Source organism: Pleurodeles waltl, chromosome 10, assembly GCF_031143425.1.
Source record: "Pleurodeles waltl isolate 20211129_DDA chromosome 10, aPleWal1.hap1.20221129, whole genome shotgun sequence".
Taxonomy (NCBI): Eukaryota; Metazoa; Chordata; class Amphibia; order Caudata; family Salamandridae; genus Pleurodeles; species Pleurodeles waltl.
The window spans coordinates 849,314,027-849,337,894 of NC_090449.1; the positions used below are offsets into that span (position 1 = coordinate 849,314,027).

A 23,868-nucleotide genomic window follows, 5' to 3' on the forward strand; every position below is an offset into this window, starting at 1 on the left:
CCACCTAAGGCAACAAAAGCAACACAAAGAGCAGATGATGGACAGAATGCTGAACAACACAAACATTCACCCCAGTGACAAAGATCTGGATTTCATCTATCATTTTTTTGCCCACCAGGCTACCCTGGTTTGGACACAGCCATATGCAAATCAGTCTTGACCCTGCTCCCCATGTGAATAGTCCAGCCCAAACTGCCATGCCAGGTCCTCACTGGACTGGAAACAAGAATCCTGCGACCAGTTATGAGGTATCACCCCTCATCAGCCAAGCTAGCTTGAATCCAGATGCGCAGTGAGCACGGGATCCAGATCTGTGACTGGGGGTGAGTGCATGAAACATTTCAGCACCCCATCCATCATTCTTTTGTGTTTTTAAATAATATTCCCAGCATATTTTTATAGCTGTGTCAATGTTGTGGGAGATAACAATTGCTGTCTTTGGACCACCATGATAGACTGAGGTTTAATGTGCTAGAATTGTGCAGATTTTCACTACTGGAAAAATGCCTGTCTTTACTGTGTTTGGGAGTCACCCCATTTTGACTGAAATGCATAAACTACATAAGCTATGAATAACAATACATCATCAACATTTTTTATAAATGACATCATTAAAATTGGTAACCTTTATATTCTGATTAGAGTTTCTCCCATATAATTATATATACTGATGTCAGTACTGGTTCATGTTTTTAGGTATTCAGAAGATTTTTACATTCAGTCTTTTCGTACAGTGCAAAACTGCACTTGGACTCGAAGATCAGACGAATATATAAAGTTCAGGTAATCTTCTTAAATAACTGAAAAATATAAAAATAAGTGGCCTTATGTGATACAACTTACTGCTGTTGTTCTTTTAAAGACTGCTCTGTTCTGTGCCACCTTAAACTTTCTCTTAGAGTACAGCCTTCAACCTTCCTATGTATGCTGACCTCACCAACATGCTCAACTCTCTCAAGGCAACCGCCTAGAAAGACAACATTCTACATTCACCCTGCATAAAATTCCTCCATAAAGAGACTCTTACACTGCTCCTCAACACTATGACCACCTCCCTCAATCAAATAACATTCCCACAAAATGTCCCTACTGACAAATCACAACCTGAACTATAAGATTTCTCCAGCTCCCACTATATCGCCCACTTTATATTTATCAGAAAAATGATTGAGAAAGCAGTTACTATTCAAAAGCAAACCAACAAGAGCAACTTCTTAAGGATTACTATTCCAACTTCAGACCATACTGGAGCATAAACACTGTTGCCCTCCTGGTAGTCAACAAAACTCCCCTGATCAATAACAAGAATGAATCCTGCCTTCTGATTCTACTCAACTTTCTAGGGCATTTGATACAGTGGACTATCGCACATTACGCTAAACTCTGGACAGATGCATGAGCTTCTTCACCACAGTGCTGCAGTTGCTCACCTCCTAACTCCCCATATGAGAACATCGTGATCGCAGTAAGTCTCCATCTACTGCAGAGATGCAGCTTTACCTGAACATCTTAACTACCTAAAACATTCAGCAGTTTTAAACCTACCTTGAGTAGTTCTGAAATGTATGTCCAGTGCCATCTAAAACTCACTCCAACCAAGACCCAGTTCATCCTGTTCTCCAACATTAATACGCAATCCCAAATTTAGGCCTAGCTCCTCGCAAAAGCACCTAAATGGCTTCACCCTCATTTGAAATCCTTTTGAGTCACATTTGACACCTATACCATCTTCAAAGAACATATTGCAGAGGAAAGGAAGACTGCATAGTACCTCCACTTTCTCCGGTAGAAATGGAATCCTTTCCTTCCTGAAACCGATTTCATAGCAGTTGAAGTGTAAGGCTACACCTTAAAGGATGTAGCCCCCTGTTCTATAGCGTCCCAAACCCCACCTCTGACCTCTGAAAGGTACATACTGTAGTATGTTTCATCAACAACGTGAAGAAGTTCAACCATAACCCGCTAATTGTGAAGGATTTATACTGGCTCCAAGCATGCATCATCTTAAGTAACAGCTCCATCACTTCCAAAATCACCAGAAACAGCACCTCTGCATACTTTGTCAAGGAATTAACTAACTCATGCTTGGTCGTAGAGACTGCAGCATACAACCATCAAGTAGAAGTTATTTCACCAAGGAGAGGTCAAGGACTGAACAAGCATTGACAGGAATCTTTACTTTACTTCATGTTTGAGACAGCTACTAATAGGGATAAGACTTTAGGGAGCGAAAGGCCAGCATCTGTTTGTCTGTATATGCAGTCTAATGATACCTTTGTTGTTTAGTTCTTCTTGTGCATGTATATGCTATTAACATGTGAGGGTCTATATATGTGTTACTCTGTGTTTATGGGTCATGGGCTTTCCCTGGCTTACCCTAGCCTTTCTCTAAAAGGTTATTCTCTGTCAGCCTCTGGTTCCTCACATGATTTTCTCTCTCCCTTTGATATCTAACTCCTCTCCTTGCTCCCCCTTCCTTTCCTCCTCTATAAACCTCTACATCCCTCTCCTATTTTCTCCAGGCCAACCAGGTCCTTAAAATTGTCTATTCACTTTCGCTCCATTGGGGAGCATCAGTCCATTCACAAGACAAATTTTTCAATACATCTCTTGTTCCCTGCTTTTTATGCTCCTTAGCTTCTGGAGCTTCATTGTGTCATAAAAAAACACTAGAGCCAACCAACATATCACTTGGTCTGTGCACATGGATGACAGAATATATGCTATATGTGGGTATCTGTACAAATACAAGTACAAATGCTGAGTTGATATATGTACATATGGATATCTTATTTATGGTTCTGTATCTACATATATCTACAAATATAAACGTAGCAGGTGCCCCAGTTGAAGCCCAGCTGCTGGAAAGGACAAGCCACCCTAATTCTTGGGCTTGGCAAAGATAAAGCAAGGCTGTGCGCTCAGAGATTCCAAAGCAGAAAACAATCTAGAATCCTTCCTGGAGGTGAATTGATGATGTACTGGAGCATAATCTGTATCTGACTGTGACGCGCGGTTTCTATCCTCCTCTCCTGGAGAAACAGAGTTGAAGGTTTCTCCCTTTATAAAACACCTGTAAGCTCCGCCCGCTGAGCCACGCCCCGTCTACACTCGTAGTAGGTAAAAGAATTCCCGCCTTTTACCAGGATGATGGACAACTTTCCAAAACGACCCCACTGCGTTTACCGCCGTTTCAGGTGGTGCGTTGTTGATGCGCAGGAGCACATATCCACAAAGACGCACTAGTAACAATCACATTGCCAAAGGCACACAAGGTTGCTAGAGACGTTTCTCCCTTGGTCCATCACGTAGCCTCAGTGTACAATATAAACGGGGCATATAAAACATGCTAGGTAACGCTTACTGAATTACTCGTAGAAAATACTCCGGTTGGGTAGGCCACGATGCTCATTTTACAGACACTAAACCTTAAAGGAAGCACTTACAAATATAAACGTAGCAGGTGCCCCAGTTGAAGCTCAGCTACTGGAAAGGACAAGCCACCCTAACTCTTGGGCTTGGCAAAGATAAAGCAAGGCTGTGCGCTCAGAGATTCCAAAGCAGAAACAATCTAGAATCCTACCTGGAGGTGAATTGATGATGTACTGGAGCGTAATCTGTATCTGACTGTGACGCGCGGTTTCTATCTTCCTCTCCTGAAGACACAAAGTTGAAGGTTCTCCCTTTATAAAGCACCTGTAAGCTCCGCCCGCTGAACCACGCCCCCGTCTACACTCGTAGTAGGTATTGGAATTCCCGCCTCTTACCAGGATGATGGACAGCTTTCCAAAACGACCCCACTGCGTTTACCGACGATTCCGGTGGTGCGTTGTTGATGCGCAGGAGCACATGTCCACAAAGACGCACTAGTAACAATCACATTGCGAAGGCACACAAGGTTGCTGGAAACGTTTCTCCCTTGGTCCATCACGTAGCCTCAGTGTACAACATAAACGGGGCATATAAAACATGCTAGGTAACGCTTACTGAATTACTCGTAGAAAATAATCCGGTTGGGTAGGCCACGATGCTCATTTTACAGACACTAAACCTCAAAGGAAGCACTTACAAATATAAACGTAGCAGGTGCCCCAGTTGAAGCTCAGCTTCTGGAAAGGACATGCCAACCTAAGTCTTGGGCTTGGCAAAGATAAAGCAAGGCTGTGCGCTCAGAGATTCCAAAGCAGAAAACAATCTAGAATCCTTCCTGGAGGTGAACTAATGATGTACTGGAGCGTAATCTGTATCTGACTGTGACGCGCGGGTCCTATCTTCCTCTCCTGGAGACACAGAGTTGAAGGTTCTCCCTTTATAAAGCACCTGTAAGCTCCGCCCGCTGAGCCACGCCCCGTCTACACTCGTAGTAGGTAAAAGAATTCCCGCCTTTTACCAGGATGATGGACAGCTTTCCAAAACGACCCCATTGCGTTTTTACCGACGATTCCGGTGGTGCGTTGTTGATGCGCAGGAGCACGAGAACATATCCACAAAGACGCACTAGTAACAATCACATTGCCAAAGGCACACAAGGTTGCTAGAGACTTTCTCCCTTGGTCCATCACGTAGCCTCAGTGTACAACATAAACGGGGCATATAAAACATGCTAGGTAACGCTTACTGAATTACTCGTAGAAAATAATCCGGTTGGGTAGGCCACGATGCTCATTTTACAGACACTAAACCTCAACAGGAAGGACTTACAAATATAAACGTAGCAGGTGCCCCAGTTGAAGCTCAGCTTCTGGAAAGGACAAGCCACCCTAACTCCTGGGCTTGGCAAAGATAAAGCAAGGCTGTGCGCTCAGAGATTCCAAAGCAGAAAACAATCTAGAATCCTTCCTGGAGGTGAACTGATGATGTACTGGAGCGTAATCTGTATCTGACTGTGACGCGCGGTTTCTATCTTCCTCTCCTGGAGAAACAGAGTTGAAGGTTCTCCCTTTATAAAGCACCTGTAAGCTCCGCCCGCTGAGCCACGCCCCGTCCACCCTCGAAGTAGGTAAAGGAATTCCCGCCTTTTTACCTTTTTACCAGGATGATGGACAGCTTTCCAAAATGACCCCACTGCGTTTTACCGCCGATTCAAGTGGTGCGTTGTTGATGCGCAGAAGCACGAGGACATCTCCACAAAGACGCACTAGTAACAATAACATTCCCAAAGGCACACAAGGTTGCTGGAGACGTTTACCCCGTGGCCCATCACGTACCCCTAGTGTAAAATATAAACACAAAATCGTTTTTGTAGTAGGTTCCCCCTTTATAAAGCACCTGTAAGCTCAGCCCGCTGAGCCACGCCCCGTCCACCCTCGAAGTAGGTAAAGGAACTCCCGCCTTTTTACCAGGATGATGGACAGCTTTCCAAAACAACCCCAATGCGTTTACCGCCGATTCCGGTGGTGCGTTGTTGATGCTCAGAAGCACGAGGACATCTCCACAAAGACGCACTAGTAACAATCATATTGCCAAAGGAACACAAGGTTGCTGGAGACGTTTTACCCCGTGGCCCATCACGTACCCTTAGTGTACAATATAAACGGGGCGCATAAAACATGCTAGGTTACGCTTACTGACATACTCGTAGAAAATACTCCGGTTGGGTAGGCCACGATGCTCAATTTTACAGAAACTAAACCTCAAAAGAAGCACTTACAAATATAATCGTAGCAGGTGCCGCAGTTGAAGCTCAGCTTCTGGAAAGGACAAGCCACCCTAACTCTTGGGCTTGGCAAAAATAAAGCAAGGCTGTGCGCTCAGAGATCCCATAGCAGAAAAAGATCTAGAATCCTTCCTGGAGGTGAATTGATGATGTACTAGAGCGTAATCTGTATCTGACTGTGACGCGCAGGTTCTATCTTCCTCTGCTGGAGACACAGAGTAGAAGGTTTCTCCCTTTATAAAGCACCTGTAAGCTCTGCCCGCTGAGCCACGCCCCGCCCACCCTCGAAGTAGGTAAAGGAATTCCCCGCCTTTTACCACGATGATGGACAGCTTTCCAAACGACCCCACTGCGTTTACCGCCGATTCCGGTGGTGCGTTGTTGATGCTCAGAAGCACGAGGACATATCCACAAAGACGCACTAGTAACAATCACATTGCCAATGGCACACAAGGTTTTTGCTGGAGACGTTTTTTACCCCGTGGCCCATTACTGTACAATATAAACGGGGCGTATAAAACATGCTAGGTAACGCTTACTGACATACTCGTAGAAAATACTCCGGTTGGGTAGGCCACGATGCTCATTTTACAGAAACTAAACCAATAACAATAAAATACACACACACTCTTTTAAACCTGTCTGACTAAGTATTTTTTACCCATGATTCTAATTATGTATTGTATGGGCATATGTGTGTTTTATTCATGTGTGTGTGTGTATAAATATATATATATATGTGTATGCATGTGTATATGTTGTTTCTGTGCCTGGCATGTTTGTGGATCATTGCATGGCTCCTGATATCTATGAATTTCTGCTCTCTTTTTATCACACTTATCTACCCATCACTCTTATGTCATGTCTCTATCAAACTATCCTCCATTCTCACTCGGACTCATCCCAAATCCCTTCGACCACTTTCATCTCCTAAATATCTCTGCCTAAGCTCTTCCCCTCCACCTCCTCATCTAACTCACCAAACCTCACTCTACCTCTGTGACCTCCCACACAACCCTACTAAATTCTCCTGCATTCGTCTCACCCTACTTCTATGCTCTCCCTAACCCATCCACATCCTCTTTCCCCTCCGCTCCCCTATTATTCATCTCAAGCCTTTGGATTGAGTAAATGAAGGATAAACTCCCAATTAACACTTCTGGATTTCTTTCCTCCTCCACCCCTCCATTACTCCAGTCAATCTAACTAACAAACTCTCATATCTGCAACTCAAATTAACTCATAATAATACTAAAACTGTACTCCTTATTAAATTATACTAATCCATCACTAATTCTTGTTGGGTACCGGAGTAGCGTGCTACTCATCGAAAAGCGCTTCGACGCCTCGTCAGGGGTAGTAAGCGCTATATAAATACGATTACAATTACAATTACAATTACATCATTCACTAATGTTTGATGTATGTCAGTGTGTAATATCTATATACTATGTGTGGCAGGATGTTGTAAATTGGTTGTTAATGTTGAGTCTGTCATAAATATATTCATTCCATGGTATATTGATTTGGCCATGAACCATCCTTTTAGCTGCAGGCAATTATGCGCCCGCGTCCTAGTGTATTTTTGCATTTTTTTATATGTGTCCTTATGTTACACAGATACTAAATTTGATGCCTTTTTATAGCACCTTAACTTTCTCCCATTAAATGTCTATATCTTATTGTATGAATTCTTTAGTATGTGACTGCTTCCCAAGTTTTTGAAGGTCCTCTGGCATTTGGTGGTGATCAGATGTAGTAATTGTTTTTTGGTCAAGGTTATGGAAATGGTGTTTTGTTAGATGTGCCTGTGAGTAAAATACTTTTTTTACGCTCATATAGTTCTATAGCAAACTTTGAAACTTTGTAGAGGTTACAAAGCTTTGCATTGATATATTTCCATAGAAATCGGGAATCAATTACTGTTTCAGTTAGTTTCATTTAACTCTAGAAACATGGTTTTACATAAGATATATTGTTCAGAAATTAAATAATGTTCTTATTCTGTGCAATATCACTATGCCCAGGAAGTCTTCTCAAAAAGGTAAACTGCTCATAAAAAGCCTGCATACATTTGCAATTTCCATAGAAAAACACTGCCCAAGGTAGACATGCAGAGAAAAGTATACACCCATTGCACTTTCATTCTATAACCTTACAAGGATTTGTGGTATTTCAGTACCACAAAAGGATGATGGACAGAGTGCTGAACAAGGCAAACACTCACCCCCAGTCACAGATCTGGGTTTAAATTCATCGTTCTTTTGCTCACCATGCCACCCCAGTTTGGACCCAGCCATATGCAAATCAGTCTTGACCCTGTTCTGCATAGGAACAGTCCAGCCCGAACTGCCAGGCCAGGTCCTCTCTGAACCGGAAACAAGCATCCTGGGACCAGTTTCAGGGTATACCCTTCATCAGCCAGGCTAGCTTGAATCCAGTGGCACAGTGAGCAAGGGACCCACATCTAGGCATGCCATTCCCACTTAGGGCAACTTTAGCAACATAAAAGGATGATGGACAAAGTGCTGAACAATGCAAACACTCACCCCCAGTCACAGATCTGGGTTTAATCCATTGTGCTTTTGCTCACCATGCCACCCCAGTTTGGACCCAGCCATATGCAAATCAGTCGTGACCCTGTTCCTCATGGGAACAGTCCAGCCCGAACTGCCAGGCCAGGTCCTCTCTGGACCGGAAACAAGCATCCTGGGACTGGTAGCAGGGTATTACCCTTCACCAGCCAGGCTAGCTTGAATCCAGTGGCACAGTGAGCAAGGGACCCACGTCCATGAATTACAAGAGGATCTTTAAATTGCAACATGTGTGGTAATTCATGATGCCATGCATATTGGGGTTTTGTGTTTTGCAGTCATTACCGCCCCCCCCCACTATTTTCTGCTGGTAAATAACTACTGGTCAAACATGCCTTAATCTATTTGGGGGAAATGCCTACTCAGTACTGTGTGTACGGCAAGCACCAAATTCCATGTTATGCTGTGTTTTCCAAGATAAAATTCAGAATCAAAGATACTTACCACACAAGGGTAAATACCTCAGCCCATGGTTGTGGTATTTACTGGATGCCACCACTGCCTCTCCCCCCCTTACAATCAAGAATATTGAACCTTCCTTTTTGGCAATATGGTACTTTAGTGAGAGACACACACTTGACAGCAGAAGAAAACATTTTTGGGGGAAGTGACTTCCCTTAGCTGACTTCTTACATTTATTGAGAGCTTTGAATTGCTCCCCTCGGCCTCGACAACTATTTTTGTAACATAAATATTCTATATTCCTCAAAAGATAGCATGAATAGAGTTTCATTTTAAACCGCACAGTTAAAAAAAAACAGCAAAAGATGAGAAAATCACACGGACAAAAGAAAGTTTAAAAGGGGGATATCTAAATTTAAACATTTAGCCTAAAATTGCTGCCACTGTAAAGTAATCTCCAGATATACATTCTTTGGAATGTTTTATCAGTAAATTGACAACTATTATACAGACCACACAGCAATCGAATCAACAGAGTGTAGTGCTAGGGTCTTGAATGTAAGCTTACCCAAAACCGATGACCATCATTCCAAGACGTACTGCGATATCATCACATCAATTTCCACGTTATTAATACGTTTTGGATCTTTTTACACCGACTAATTTCACCAGGTTTGGCCGGGTGAGTTTGCCCTTGCTACTACGTGCAGTAATTCCACATGTGCCAATACCATGTTTTATAATACCGATTTAAGGGAGACACTCTTGCTTCCACCCAAATTGTTATCAGGAGCCACTTGTAAAATGGCCTAAACCTTCAGCTAAAATCATCTTGCTAGACCCATCCTTTCGGTTGAAAGGGGGTTGAGGTAGCAAGCGTACATTACGTCCCACAGAAATGTGCACATGTTGTTCTTGGTGATGGAGCTTGTATCATGACCTTGCACAGTAAACAGAAAGTTCAGGAGTTTGCAGATAAGATAACAGTAGAAGGGAGAAGCAGCAGGCTTGGAAGTAGTCAGCAGATACCTCAAAGTGAAAACCAGCATAGGGGTTATTCCTGGTGGAGGCTGAGTGTATTTATCACAAAAAAAGTCGTAGGCATTGAGAAAAGAAAATAGAGCTGCAGACAAGGTATTTGTATTCAATATTAATCTCAATTAAAGTTGAGGATTGTCGATACTAATTTACAGGGTCGGACTGGAACAGAAAGGAAGCCCGGGATCCAAAATAAAAGTGCCGCCCGTTAGTAAATTAGATAGCTAAAAGGAGGCCATTTGTGTTAATTGGTACAGTTTTAATCTCGCAAAGACACTCTACAAGTGTTTTGCAAAGTATGGAAGACTGCGTGGATTTGAGATTCCTGCAAGTTACATTTAGTTTTAATAGCGGTGAAATAAAAATAACTGTTAAACAACGTGTCCTTTTGTTGACAGAAGTGTGAACCTCTTCGTAGGGCAATAATTCATAAAACGTTGAAACCAGACTGAAAATAGATGTCTGGATGTTGATAAACATATGGGCCCATATTTATACTTTTTGACGCTAAACTGCGCTAACGCAGTTTAGCGTCAAAAAGTTTTGCGCCGTCTAACGCCATTCTGAAGCGCCAAGCGGGCGCCGTATTTATGGAATGGCGTTAGACGGCGCGATCAGACCGGCGCTGCCTGGTTTGCGTGGGAAAAAACCACGTAGACCAGACAGCGCCGGCGTAGGGGGAAAATGGCGCATGGGCGTCTTAAAATGGGGCAAGTCAGGTTACGTCGAAAAAATCGTCTTAACCCGACTTGCGCCATTTTTTAACGACGCCCATCCCCCATCAACATGACTCCTATCATTGTAAAGATAGGAGTCATGCCCCCTTGCCCAATGGCCATGCCCAGGGGACTTCTGTCCCCTGGGCATGGTCATTGGGCATAGTGGCATGTAGGGGGGCACAAATAAGGCCCCCCTATGCCACCAAAAAAAAATATAAAAAATAAAAAATTATACTTACGTGAACTTACCTGAATGTCCCTGGGGTGGGTCCCTCCATCCTTGGGGGTCCTCCTGGGGTGGGCAAGGGTGGCAGGGGGGGTCCCTGGGGGCATGGGAGGGCACCTGTGGGCTCATTTTGAGCCCACAGGCCCCTTAACGCCTGCCCTGAGCAGGCGTTAAAAAGTGGCGCAAATGCGCCGTTTTTAGCCACGCCAACTCCCGGGCGTCTCTTTTGCCCGGGAGTATAAATACCACGTAAAGGCCTGGGAGTCATTTTTTAGACGGGAACGCCTCCCTTGCATATCATTAACGCAAGGAAGGGGTTCACGCTAAAAAATGACGCACATTCCGGGAACTTTGGCGCTATTCGCCTCTAACGCCATAGTATAAATATGGCGTTAGTTGGCGTTAGTTTTGCGTCGAAATTGCGTCAAAAAAAACGACGCAATTTCGGCGCAAACGGAGTATAAATATGGCCCATGATTTCTTTGGATTCGTATGTCAGTTCCAAGAAATGGTTCAGTATGTTAATGAGCCAAAGCGGCGTATGGCCAATTTAAAAGAGATCTTTTATTATGTGAAGGGGGTGCGAGCCCAGTGCCTTCGTGCCACTTTATGTGCACTTTTCGTTTACCTGTATTAACACCCGTAATTCCAAGCACGTCAGCGCATCTGTTGATCTACTTCATTGGTAAGACCTGGCACGCTACAGTGCATGTTTTCTTGTTTTTTTTTCAGCCCCGCGTGTTTTTACTCAACACAATATGTGCACTAGTAAGTATTCGTAATATTGTACTTTGTGGTTAATCTCTTTACCAATAGTGATATTTATTGTGAGAACAATTGGTAAAGCTCTGTTGAATTTACCGAGCATTCACTTATGTATTTTTTGCTTTGTACTTTTTTGGGGAGTGCAAAATTCGTGAAATTATTTTTGTGTAATTATGCCGAATTTGGGAAAAATTATGCATAACAATGCAGAACGCAAATCTGGTATTTTCCGCTGCTTTCGTTTTATCGCAAAGTGGTTTCTTGTGCCCAAAACTGATGTGAGGATGCATTTGACTCTAAAAAAAAGCACAAAAACACAAGTGACACAAACAAGAACCGTTTATATCTTATCCATTCATATTGTTCCAGTATTGCTGTGATACGATTTTTGACCCGTCTGAAAGGTATTTATACCATGTGGCTTAATGAAATAATTTTGTGTAACATTGCTTAGAAAGCATATTTTTAAAATTTCACACGGGCCTAATCTTTTTCTTGGATTTAAACAATTCAATATTAGTTTTGCACTGCATACTTTTATGCAGAAAGACAGAATATCACTTTCATGTTTACCAAAGAGCCCACTGCATAGGCCGTTTTTGCACTGCCCATAAATTCTCTACGTATTTTCTTTGTAAAGATGTGGCATTTTGTTATTAAAAGAAGACTATCTCAGCTAAATCGACATCCAAGGACTACATCTTTAAATGCGAAATTGCATTTTTAAGGCATTTCGGCCCATATTTATACTTTTTGACACAAACCAAAAAGTTTAACACCGGATACCACCATTCCAACATGCCAGCCGGGCGGCATATTTAATGAAAGACTGTAGCCGGCGCTACGGCGTTGTCAGCATCAAAATTAATTACGCTGACCGGGCAGCGGAGGCGTAGGGAAGACTGGAGGTTGTGCGTCAAAGAATGGTGCAAGTCAGGTTAGAGTAAAAAATATTGGATCTAACCTGACTTGCGCCTTTTTTTGACGCACAACCCCCATAGAAATGACTTCTGTCTTAGCAAAGACAGGAGTTATGCCCCCCGGCCCAATGGCCATGCCCAGGGGACTTATGTCCTCTGGGCATGGCCATTGGGCACAGTGGCATGTAGGGGGGGCAATTTAGGCCCCCCTATGCCACTTTAAAAACCAAAAATATTATACTTACCTGCACTCACCATGGGAATTCTCCAGAGGTGGGCTAGGGTGGCAGGGGGTGCCCCTGGGTGCAGGGAAGGGCACCTGTTGACTGCTTCCATGGTCAGAGACCATGGAAATGAGCCCACAGGTCCCTTAATGCCTTTCCTGACCCAGGTGTTAAAAAACGGCGCAAATCTGTCTGGGTGCCATTTTTTAAGGCCCGAATCTACCTCTGCTTCATTTTGACCCAGGAGTATAAATAAGGCGCAAATGCCTTTGAGTCATTTTTTGGATGGGAACGCCTACCTTGCATATCATTAGTGCAAGGTAGGTGTCCATGCTAAAAAATGACTCAAACTCCATGGATTTTGGCGCTAGACAGGTCTAGCGCCAAAGTATAAATATGGAGTTGAGTTTGCGCTGGATTTGCGTAAAAGAAATGATGCAAATCTGGCACAGAGTATAAAAATGCCCCTTCGTTTGAAGAAACATCCTGGAATGTCACATTGCGCATTAGTGCAACAGCATACAGTAATTTCAAACGACTTGCCTTCATTTAAAATTGGATTAAACCCCCTTTCTCTAAATAGTACTGGAACGTGACACATGCCCTGAGCCACTCTTGACACAAAATAACAATACATTTGCAAGTAACGATGAGTCAATTTCTGTGATAGGTCTTAAACAGGGAAGCAACAAGCTGTTGCTTGGCATCGAATGGTGTATAATGCGAAAACCACATAACACTGCTCAACAAGTATAAAGGCATGCAGAGAGATAATATACTCCAGGTAAATTGCTGTGTAATGTGTAGGCGCAGCCTACCTCATTTATCTCACAATAAATATCATGCACACTGAAGAAAATAACCATGTTTTTTCCTTATTTCCTTTAAATGAACACCACCCTGACACATACTGCTCATACAGTTGACCTGGCCTTTTCTCAATCTGAAACCCTATAGTACACCCTATGCCACTCACACCCCTTACAAATTACACTAGCCCCTACACTATGCACCAGGACGAACTGAGAAGACTTGAGTGGCCCTTGTTGGATCTCCTCGAGCGGCTCTGGGAACATGAGCTCTGCAGAGGCAACTGTGAAGGTCCAGCTTTTGTTTGCATGGTAAATTGGAGAATACGGTAAGGTGTCCCTGTAAGCACTGCTTTAGAACCATGTACACCTATAGAAATGCTAACAAGGATAAAAGCGGACTACTCCAATGAAGTGGCCATGTACCAACACCAGAATGGCCTCAGTGCCTTTAGTGCACTCCTGTCCATCTGGTTATACCCAGATAGAATAATTGTCAGTCCACTACTACCCCACACCACCAATACCTACAACCTACCAAGTATAATTCTAACCCTACACTACCACCTGCATCACACATCACATACATCTTAAATTACTACCTACAATCCCCACCAAATACACCTTACACCATATCTAACACCATACATCACATTCACCCTACACCCCTTTCACTGTGCATGCTTGGCACAAAATACACTCTCTACAGTCTCTAACAACTACAACATACAAGACTTGGCTTTGGCCTGGCTATGGTCCTTTTTACATGACCATTCCTTCCACGTCTCCAATTCATATCCTTTTTTAGGTCTCGGCTAACAGTGCTTGTGCTGTCTCTCTCTTTTGGACATGTTGTAAATAGTTTGTGGGCTTCAGCCCGCCCAGCAGGCTTCGGATTGGCTGGCTCCATCGTCGCTCTCTTATTCTTTCACGCCTTTGTCCATTGCATGGATATGTCATGCCTATTCCTGTGTTTAGGTGTCCCAGAGAGCAAGGACCAAGTACCATATCAATTCACTTGTCACCATTTTAGCGCATCTGTTTTAGGAATTACTTTTTTAATCGTTGAAAAGCACTTTACACTATTGGTCCTGTTTTCACCTACCCTGAGCTACACTCCGTTTCTGGAAACAGGCCTGTAAATCTTGTTTTCATCTGGTCACATTTGCTGAGTATTCACAGACTGAGATCAAATGTCAGAGGCTGTTTTCAGAGGGTGCCTGTTCCTCCCACCCTCATTGCTGCTTGTTTCCTTGTTTTCTCAGCTGGCTCCCTTGTGCACCCTTCTGTGTTCTCCAGCTTTCTCATGTCCACATGCTTGCACCCACCTGTTCAGCCTCGTTCCTTTTGATTCCTCTTTCCCCTGTCTGTTGCTTGCCTCTTGCCACAGTCCATTGCTTAGCCCACCCACCACCCCTCTTGTTGCTTGTTTCCTAATTCCCTTATGAAGAGCCAGCACTGCTGCAGCCACACCTCCCAGCGCCTCCCAGTTACATCACCAGTGCACACTCAGCATCCTATGCTCAGGTCAATTTCCTGGCGGTGCAAGTAAAGCAAACAGCACCTTCTGCAGCTGCACAGAGAAGAGATGGGGGAGAGTGATGGATCCATCTGTAAGCTCTCAGAACCGAGCGAGCACCTGCAGCATGAAATCTGACTGGGAGGAGAACATGTGGGGTATGTGCCGAGCTGGGGTAGGCAGAGGGAAGCTTTACTTGTGTGCAGTCACTACTGACTTAGAGCCTGCCTGCTCCTGGTGGTCATCAGTGGCAGAGCCTGCCTGGTCCTGGTGGTCATCAGTGGCAGAGCCTCTCACAGCTACTGGCTCCACTGGATGACATAAACATCTTTTTGTCTGTCCTCAGTGCTCATTCTGTGGGGATATCCTCTCTCCCCCTTTCATCACTTGGGGCAGCTGACCCTCCAGGAGTTGCTGCACAGTTCCGTGTCATTCGTACTGGAGCATGTTATCTGACCTGTCTGTGCCCAGGGTGGCACCTCTCACTTGCTGTGAGTGCAGCTCAAGTGGGCACACGTTCTTTCTTGGCACTTGATTTACTGGAAACGTTTGTGCACATGGTTTCATATTTGTTTTTTTAAGGTTGGTGATTAAGTTTACTTTTAACACCTTTCCAGACGTTCCAAGTGACCAGGTGTTTCTGCTATGTACAGTTGTGGCATGTGCTTTTGGGCCATCTGGACAAATAGGTTTGAGCAGCTAGATAATTATGGCACCCGGTTTTATGGTATTTATTTTTTTAACATTTCCGTCTCTATTTATCCATTTTTTTTTGTTTTTGCCCATCTTAATAGTATTTATCCATATTTATTTTGTGGTTTGCCAATAAGTGCGGTCAAAAAAGGTACATTTTCACATTTATTTAACTGATAAATGTGCACTCATACTTTGATGCCCGTCGTGTTTTAGCAAATTCAGCAGCCAAAAATAGTGAAACACTACATCCACAAGTAAACACTAGCAGTTTACTACAAATATATTTTAACACATGACTGTATTTAAAGATATTTTAACTTGTTTTTTAACTCCCCCATGGTGTCTGTTTGCTCATCTGTTGTCTTGGAACTCACAAAAGACAGCATGGAATTTCACTATTAGAAGTAGAATTTTCAGTATCTTCCCGCTTTAAAAATAAATTCAGACAGAAAACACATTGTTTTCTGTCTGTATTTATCTGTAAAAATCAGTAAAAACCGAAAACTGGGAGCCTTATAGATGATGAAGTAAGGGAGAAGCTATAAATGGGTAGACAATATGCTATTTAAAACAAGTATTAAGTTGAACGATGCAACACATATTTTCGATGAAGGGTTTTTAAATGTTCTTGAGTCACATTGTTAGCAACCGAATTCGGCAAAACACACTTTTCCACCTGCGCTATCTCTTTAGTTGTTTTCAAGAAAAACACTAAGTTTACCCACCCCCTATGATCCTAATCAATACACGCTAGAAGAAAACAAGAGAGAAAGCATTGCTTGGAATTTGTTCTATCATGATGCCTCGAGAGGAGATATTTATAATTAACCCTCTCCCATCAGCCCAGTAGATAGACATTGTCCTTGACTAGGGTTCACTCCGTGTACCAAGTCCACCCCATGTGACTTTCTGCTTTCTCCCCCTCATCTTCATTTTCCTAAAAACAAGCGGAATATAAATCAGAGTATTTCAGAGTTTTTAATCATGCTCCTCGGTTGTTTCATAAAGTATCATGTTCAGGCATAAAGGAATAAAAGTTAGCATTCTGTATGTAAAAAAGTGCTAAATGAATTTGAGCGTATTTAATACAAGTGTTTATTCAAGGACTGGTGGGTCATTGGTGGGTTCATTTTGCAATATTCTGTGACAATTCATGCAGTGCGTCAGAGATTTACTGAGCAATCACGTATGTATCGTCTACACGTGAATGCGAAGCAGATAAAATGTACTTCTGCAAGGAGATAATGGGCAAAGAGGTGCTGAAATGTCGGCAAGGTAATCGCTTTATTGTACTGCATTTGGGTATTTACACGTTGGCTCATGAGGTGCCATTTGTCACAGCCAAACTACCACACTCGCACGTATATCAGATGCACAAGGAACCAAACTTTAAGTGTTTAAGCTAATTCATATCTGATAGGAATCCAGGTGTGCAGGTCATCAGGCCAAAAATCCTAAAATGGAGTTTATTCATATCTGATAACTTAGTGGATGAGAGACTCCACTGGGATTGTGTACTACAAATATCTTAAATGTTTCCCCAGTACCCTACACTCAGTATCTTCGGTGATGTCCTACTACATTGTATTTTGTAAACCTTCAAAGCTAGCTCCCCTGGTACAATGCACTTCTAAGTCAGTCCTCCCCTAGCACAGTCTACTGCACAGATCTCTGCATAGTGCACCAGTGAACCTTTAGTAAAGTGTGCTGCACATAATTTCAGTACTTCTTTAGAAGAGTGCACTGCACTCTATGCCACTGCACTCTGAGGCACGCCACTCTACATCATTGCACTCTACTCTGCACCACTTTAGGCCACTACACTCAATGCCACTCTAGGCTGCTCTGCAACACTCTAATCTATGCCACTTCATTCTAGGATGCATCAGCACTCCACTCTGTGACACCTTATGCCACTCTGTGCTACTCCACGATACTCTCCTTTATGCCACAAACTTTTGCCATGCTGAACAACAGCCATATTGGTGTACAACATGGCTAAAACACATTGGCAAAGCCAATATCGAGACCCATAGTTTCTCTTCTCAACACTTACAGCTTGGAACATCACAGTGTGTCCACCGTGGGCCAATCGTTGCAGTGATGCTAGCTTCAAAATTATGGACTAGAGTGGAAGGGAAATAACTATTAGTGCAAGATTTTTCTTGATGCACTGCTTTAATTCCAGAAAACAAATCACAATATTTTCACGTTTTACTTGCGTTATCTACTGTATTCAAATAGTCTACAGCAGTAGTTCCCAACCCGAGGACCCCCTATGAATCATTACTGGAAGCGGGGACCCCTAGCAATTTGTACGATTTAATTTTCAAATATTAAAACAGTAATTTGCAAAAATTATAACAAGTACACACCAAACAAATACTCAAATTACTAAAGATAAAATTCTTTTATATTGAAAAAATATGCAAAAATCGAAACATTTTATTGGGAAGGTTGGCGCTGCATCTCGGCAACTACCTTTTCAATGTTTGGTTTTATTTAGGAAAGGTGAATCCTCAGTTCAGATTCTACATTTCTGGAGCGATTTCTGTTTTTATTTTTAGGTATGGAAGATCTGAGAAAGCTTTTTCACATAAATAAGTGAAGGGGAAAGGAAGTAAACCATAAGGGCCTCTCATCTCTCCCTAGCCTCTCTGTCACATGTACTTCATTTGTTTTATAGCACCTCTCAAACCACTGTAGGGTGTCAGGGCATTTTACAGGGGACTACAAGGTGTAGGATTCACATGTCATCCACACTGGTAGGCATTTTCTAAGAGTGCTTGGTCCGGAGAAGCACAAACTTAGGCCCATAGTTATACTTTTTTAGTGCCGTATTTGTGTCATTCTTTGACACAAAAGCGGCGCAAACTTACAAAATACCCTTGTAATCTGTAAGTTTGCACTGATTTTGCATCAAAAAGTGGCGCAAATGTGGCGCTAAAAAAGTATAAATATGGGCCTTAGGATTCAGAACACAGCACAGTGATTAGAGATGACGTTAGCGCAGTGCTTAATTTGTAAATAAAAATGTGCTAGTGCCCAAAGCCCTCTTCTTAAACATGCGGCTGCTGCAATTAAATGTGGGTACACGGAATACTGAGGCAGCATAATCCTGAAGCCATCTCGGGACTCTTCAATCCATATTAAGCCACTCCCTGCCACTTCAGCTCACTCTAGCAGCTTTCTACTTTCTCCCTTTGTGACACTTTTTCGTTTTTCCTTCCTCTGTCTTTCCCATATGTGTCTTTTGCTCGCAGCAAATACTTGCAGCAGAAGAATAAGCCCTGGCCCTCAAAAATAAGTGCTGGTGCTCCGCACCGGAAACAACAAGCACAAATTAAGCACTGCGTTAGCAATAAGAATGTATTTCTACACAAGCAAACCTTTTTAGGCAGCAAAAGGAAAATGAAAGACTAGGAAAAAAAGAACTCTCTAATTTGTGCCATGCGGTTTGCATGCAGCTCTTTAATGGCAGTTCACAGCTCACTGTGCTAGATTACGATTATGAACTGCATAGTAACAAAAGAATCTCTGTGACAAAAGCAGTAACCCATTGTGCCATGCACATAAAATACTGTTCTTTGCATGATACACATTCTTTGCAGCAACGCTACCTTTGAGTCAAAACTGCCACTGCACAAAACTCCCATCTCTCTCCAGCAGATACATTAATCACTTGAGTTAGCTTGACGCTTTTATTTTGGCAGTACAAGGAGCTTTGCAGTGCGTTTAAAACTGCTCAACAACGGAAGTAATAAATATGAAAACACGCATGCATGTGTTTGTCAGAGACCCCAGCTGGAGAAGTGCCTTCCTCCCAGCCCAACCCTGCGGACCCCTGGGAATGTGTCACGGACCCCTGGGGGTCCGCGGACCACAGGTTGGGAACCACTAGTCTACAAGAAGCAAAAATCATATTTGGACATGTGGTTAGTATTCGTGATTTTTCAGTGTTTTATTGCAATAGTGAATAATTGTTATCTCCAATAAATCATTATTATTTAATTTGTTTATATTTACATTTTAATAACCACGAGAAAATTATATGTTTATTATTTACTGCGAAAATACATCTCATCATGGCCACCAACGTTACGTGCAACAGTGTCGTTCTCGGACTTTACCTTCTTAGTCTTTCTACTAAATCTACTAGCTTAATCTCCTGCTTGACGACCCTTGTAGTCCTTCTTTTAGTTCCAGGACCTTTTATTGTTTCACCATAGTTTCAGTCTACCTCAGTAGCTGTTGCCGTCTCCATTTCCTGTGGAACGCATCCATGCGTTCAACTAATTTTAATTTTCTGTAGCATTGTATACCATTGTTGTGTTTACAAGTGTATTTCCTTCTCGTTGAAAATTATTTTTTTCTTCCGTGGGCAGACAGAGGCAGATGTTAAAGCTATGTTTTCTGAATAGCATGTGTGTTTGGTCTTTTGCAGTGTTTTCAACATATATGTTATAGTATACATTTTGAACTGTATTTTTCTGGGGACATAATAAAAGCATCATTCAGTATGATAGGCTGCATTTTCTTAATTATCCACCAGTGGAAGTGCATTTTAACCCCTTGGATTTTATGGGTGTTTTCAACCAGAATAAAAGCACTTTTAAGGTCAGTGCTGTCTCTTTAAGACATGTTGTATATACTTTGTGGGTTTAAGCCCGCACATAGGCTTCTCATTTGCTGGCTCCATCGTCGTTCTTCTATTCTTTCTCCCCATTAGTCAGAGCAAGCCACCAATTTTAATATGTTGAAAGATTAAACACTCAGACGCTGCCATGGTGTTACTCCTTCAGTCATCTTGCCACCAGTGGTCACTTTAGTGCCCGTTAGTCCCTTCATAACACATGGCTAAAAGACAGTACCATTGTCAATGTCAATACATCTCAGATTGCCGAGACCGATATTGGCTTTACCAATGCTTGCTTAGTTGGGGTGCCGCATAGTGGTGGCTGGTGCATTTAAAAAAGTGGTGTGGCAGAAAGTTAAATATAAATTTCAAGCAAACTTGAATCAAACATGGGGGTGGGTAGTGTGCAAAACTGTTTTCTCCCCTGCAAGAACATATTGGGCAAAAAAAGCTGGCAATAAGTTTTTTTAAAGAAAAGTGAAAATGTTCTCATAAAGACTCAGTGCTCTCCCTGCATTCATGCAGATGCATCACTCATCCTGCACTCACACATACACCGCCCGACACTACACTCACAGATGCACACTGCTTCATTTACTTTACACTTACTGAAGCACATCACTTACTCTCCATTGATAAGAGCACCACCACTCATCCAGGGGAATTCACACCACTCACTCCGCACTCATGAGGCATGGTACTCATCCAGTGTGCACATAAAATCACACATCTTACTCTGTGCTCACACAGGCACACAATTCACAACACTCACACAAGCACACTCTCCACCCAAATAGACTTTCCTCTCACTCAGTAGACTCTCATTATGCACCCTGCATTCATTCATGGACACCGCTGACCCTGCACTCATACGGTAACACAACTCACTCCGCACACACACATACTCATCATTTACCCTGCACTCACACAGTCTTACCACCCACTCAGTGGACTCTCATTATTCACCCTGAACTCATACATGGGCACCATTCTCCCAATACTCATACAGTCGCACAACTCACGCTGCAGACACACATGCACACCCTTCACTCTACACTCATATAGTCTTACCACTCACCCAGTGAACTGTCTCACCCTGCACTCATACATGAACACAGATGACCATGGACTCACACAGTCACACAGGCTCATACCCCACCCGGCACTCACACAGTTACACCATTCACTCTGCACTCATGCAGTCTTACCACTTACACAGAAGACTCTCATCACTCACCCTTCACTCATAAGTGGACACCACTGACCCTGCACTCATATAGTCACACAGGTCACTTTGTGCTCACACAAACACACCCTTCACTCTGAACTCATACCGTCTTACCACTCACCAAGTGGACTCTCATCACTCACCCTGCTCTCATACTTGGACACCACTGACCATGCACTCACACGGTCATGCAAACCACTCTGCAGTCACACAGGCTCATCACTCACCGTGCACCCAAACAGCCACAACATTCACCATCCACCCTGCATGCACATGCAGACCCCAGGCTGCAGCAGCTCTAAATCATCCCAGCCCTCCATCCACTCAAGCGGAGCCCAGCAGTGTGTTGGGGAGGAGGAATTGTTACAATGCGAAGCAGAGGAATAAGAGGGTGAAAGAGTGTGATGGTAATCCCCTGGGAAGTGCCAACTGGGGGCACCAGAGTAGACATGTTCTGCCTTCTGCCTGCCTCGCTCCCCTTCTGACGCTGCAGGAATCTTTTTTAAAATGGGGTACTGTAAAAGCGAGGCTTTTAGCCACTCTGGGCCTATCACCCACCTGGCCAGTTTTCTGTCAACATGACAGGTATTTTAATGTCCCCACTGGTAAAAAAAAAAGTTAAATCACTGAAAGCTGGTGTTTTTTCCATCTTATAAGCAGAGATACTTCAGACAGCAAATTGTAAGAATGCACTGTAAAGCATGCTCTAGAGCTATTGTAATGATCCCTAACTTATACAATAAACAGAAGTAGACAGGTAATGTTACACATGATTTATATTAAGCCCTCCTTAAATATAATGTCCAGGTGTTTAAAAAAAATGGCTATCATTTTACCTGATGGAGATGTTCAGTCAGCGGATCAATGGAGACAGACAGGCTAGGGGTGCTGCCAGGGGACAATTGAAAACGTCACTGGGCAGCTTCAAAGAGGTGGACAACACTGGCACCTCAGGAGCTCCTGTGCTCAGAGGGAAGGATAGAACCAGGAGGGAAATGTCCACTTTTCAGTTTTTATTTTGCACTGTCCACCTTGCCCAAAACAGCTTGGAGTTCTCTGTTCACTTCTTCCCTTACGGGTTCAAAATACACTGTGGGCTCCTCCTCCAGCCCAACCTCTTCAAAGCAAAATCATACAAGTATCGGGAGCGGGAGGGGCTTACACTTTTGTTGACACTAGGGCAGCCCTGCCTGTCATCTCCATAGCGTTGTGAGCCCCTACCCCAAGTCGCAGAACTTATCACCCAATACCAAAGTAAATCACCGCCCAGATGTCACAACACTGCCTTGTGTCTGCAGGGTGAGTAAACTCTTGCCCGACTAGGCACATATGTAGTCACATCCACTTTTCCTTATCTAATAGAAATAAGTTTGTGGTTACTGCTTGAGACATATCACCTCCAAGTCTGCTGTTAAAGAAGTTCAGTGGGTTTTTCTTTGTATTATTTGTTAGTGGGGCAACACCCACTTTGCCCTTATACACCAGCTGCCCCTGGTGCAGCAGGGCTCAACTCTAAGCGCGACCCTGTTTAACATCTACGTTCAGCCTCTGGATGACGTGGTGGAAGATTGAGACCTTACATTGTTTCCTTTTTGGATGACACCCAGATTATTGTATCTCCTTTTCCCAATGAAGATCGTAGCTCTGCTACTCTTAACTCCATCCTCACCAAGATGCCAATTATGACGAACAGCATTTTTTTAAAGTTAAATGGGAATACATCTGAAATCTTATTGGTTGGTAATTAACCTTATCTTTGAGGTCCTCACTGTTGGCCTGATGACATGGGCACCTCACCTCCCCAGGTCGGGTAGTTAAGGACTTGGGCTTTTGGCTTGATGATGAGCTTACAGTGGACCAACAAATCACTAACGTAGCCTCCACGTGTTTTAGCATCCAGAATTGGCTAAGGAAAATTGTTTGGTTCCTTCCTGTTTCAACCAAAAGGATAGGCATAGGCATTGATGAGTTCTAGGCTCGATTATGGTAACATTCTCTTTCTGGAGGCATCAAAGGCTGCACTCAAATGACTACAAGTTCAGAATACAGCTGCCCCACTTCTTTTTCATCTTCCTAAGCACTCTTCTGCCTCTAAACTTCTCCGGGATCTTCACTGGCTCGAGATTAGCAAGCAAGATATATTTAAAGCAGTATTCTATGTATTTAAAGCTTTGGCAAATTGTGGTCCACTTTTATCTCAGGTCACTGCCAGTACCCTACTGTCCCAGTCGGACTCTCCTTTCTAATAATCTAAACCTTGCACTAGTTCCTAGGCTTTGCAAAGTGAGGCAAGGTGGTCGGTCCTTCTCATATCTGTGACCTAAACTGTGGAATTCTTTGCCCACCTCAATTAGATCTTTCAAATATCTTGGTAGGTTCAGGAAGCTCTTAAAGTATTGGCCTTTCTAATCCTTTTATGTCTGTCCATTCTGTTTC

The 23,868-nt window shown here is 43.1% G+C and overlaps 1 protein-coding gene across 1 annotated transcript in view; it reads left to right on the top strand.

Moving 5' to 3' along the window:
• The window catches only part of ST8SIA6 (ST8 alpha-N-acetyl-neuraminide alpha-2,8-sialyltransferase 6), a 299,018-nt gene that overhangs the window by 188,189 nt on the left and 86,961 nt on the right, over positions 1–23,868 (top strand). Inside the window, exon 4 of the mRNA XM_069211545.1 lies at positions 697–783. Within this exon, the coding sequence (XP_069067646.1) occupies positions 697–783 (87 nt within the window). The remainder of the gene's footprint in view (positions 1–696; positions 784–23,868) is intronic.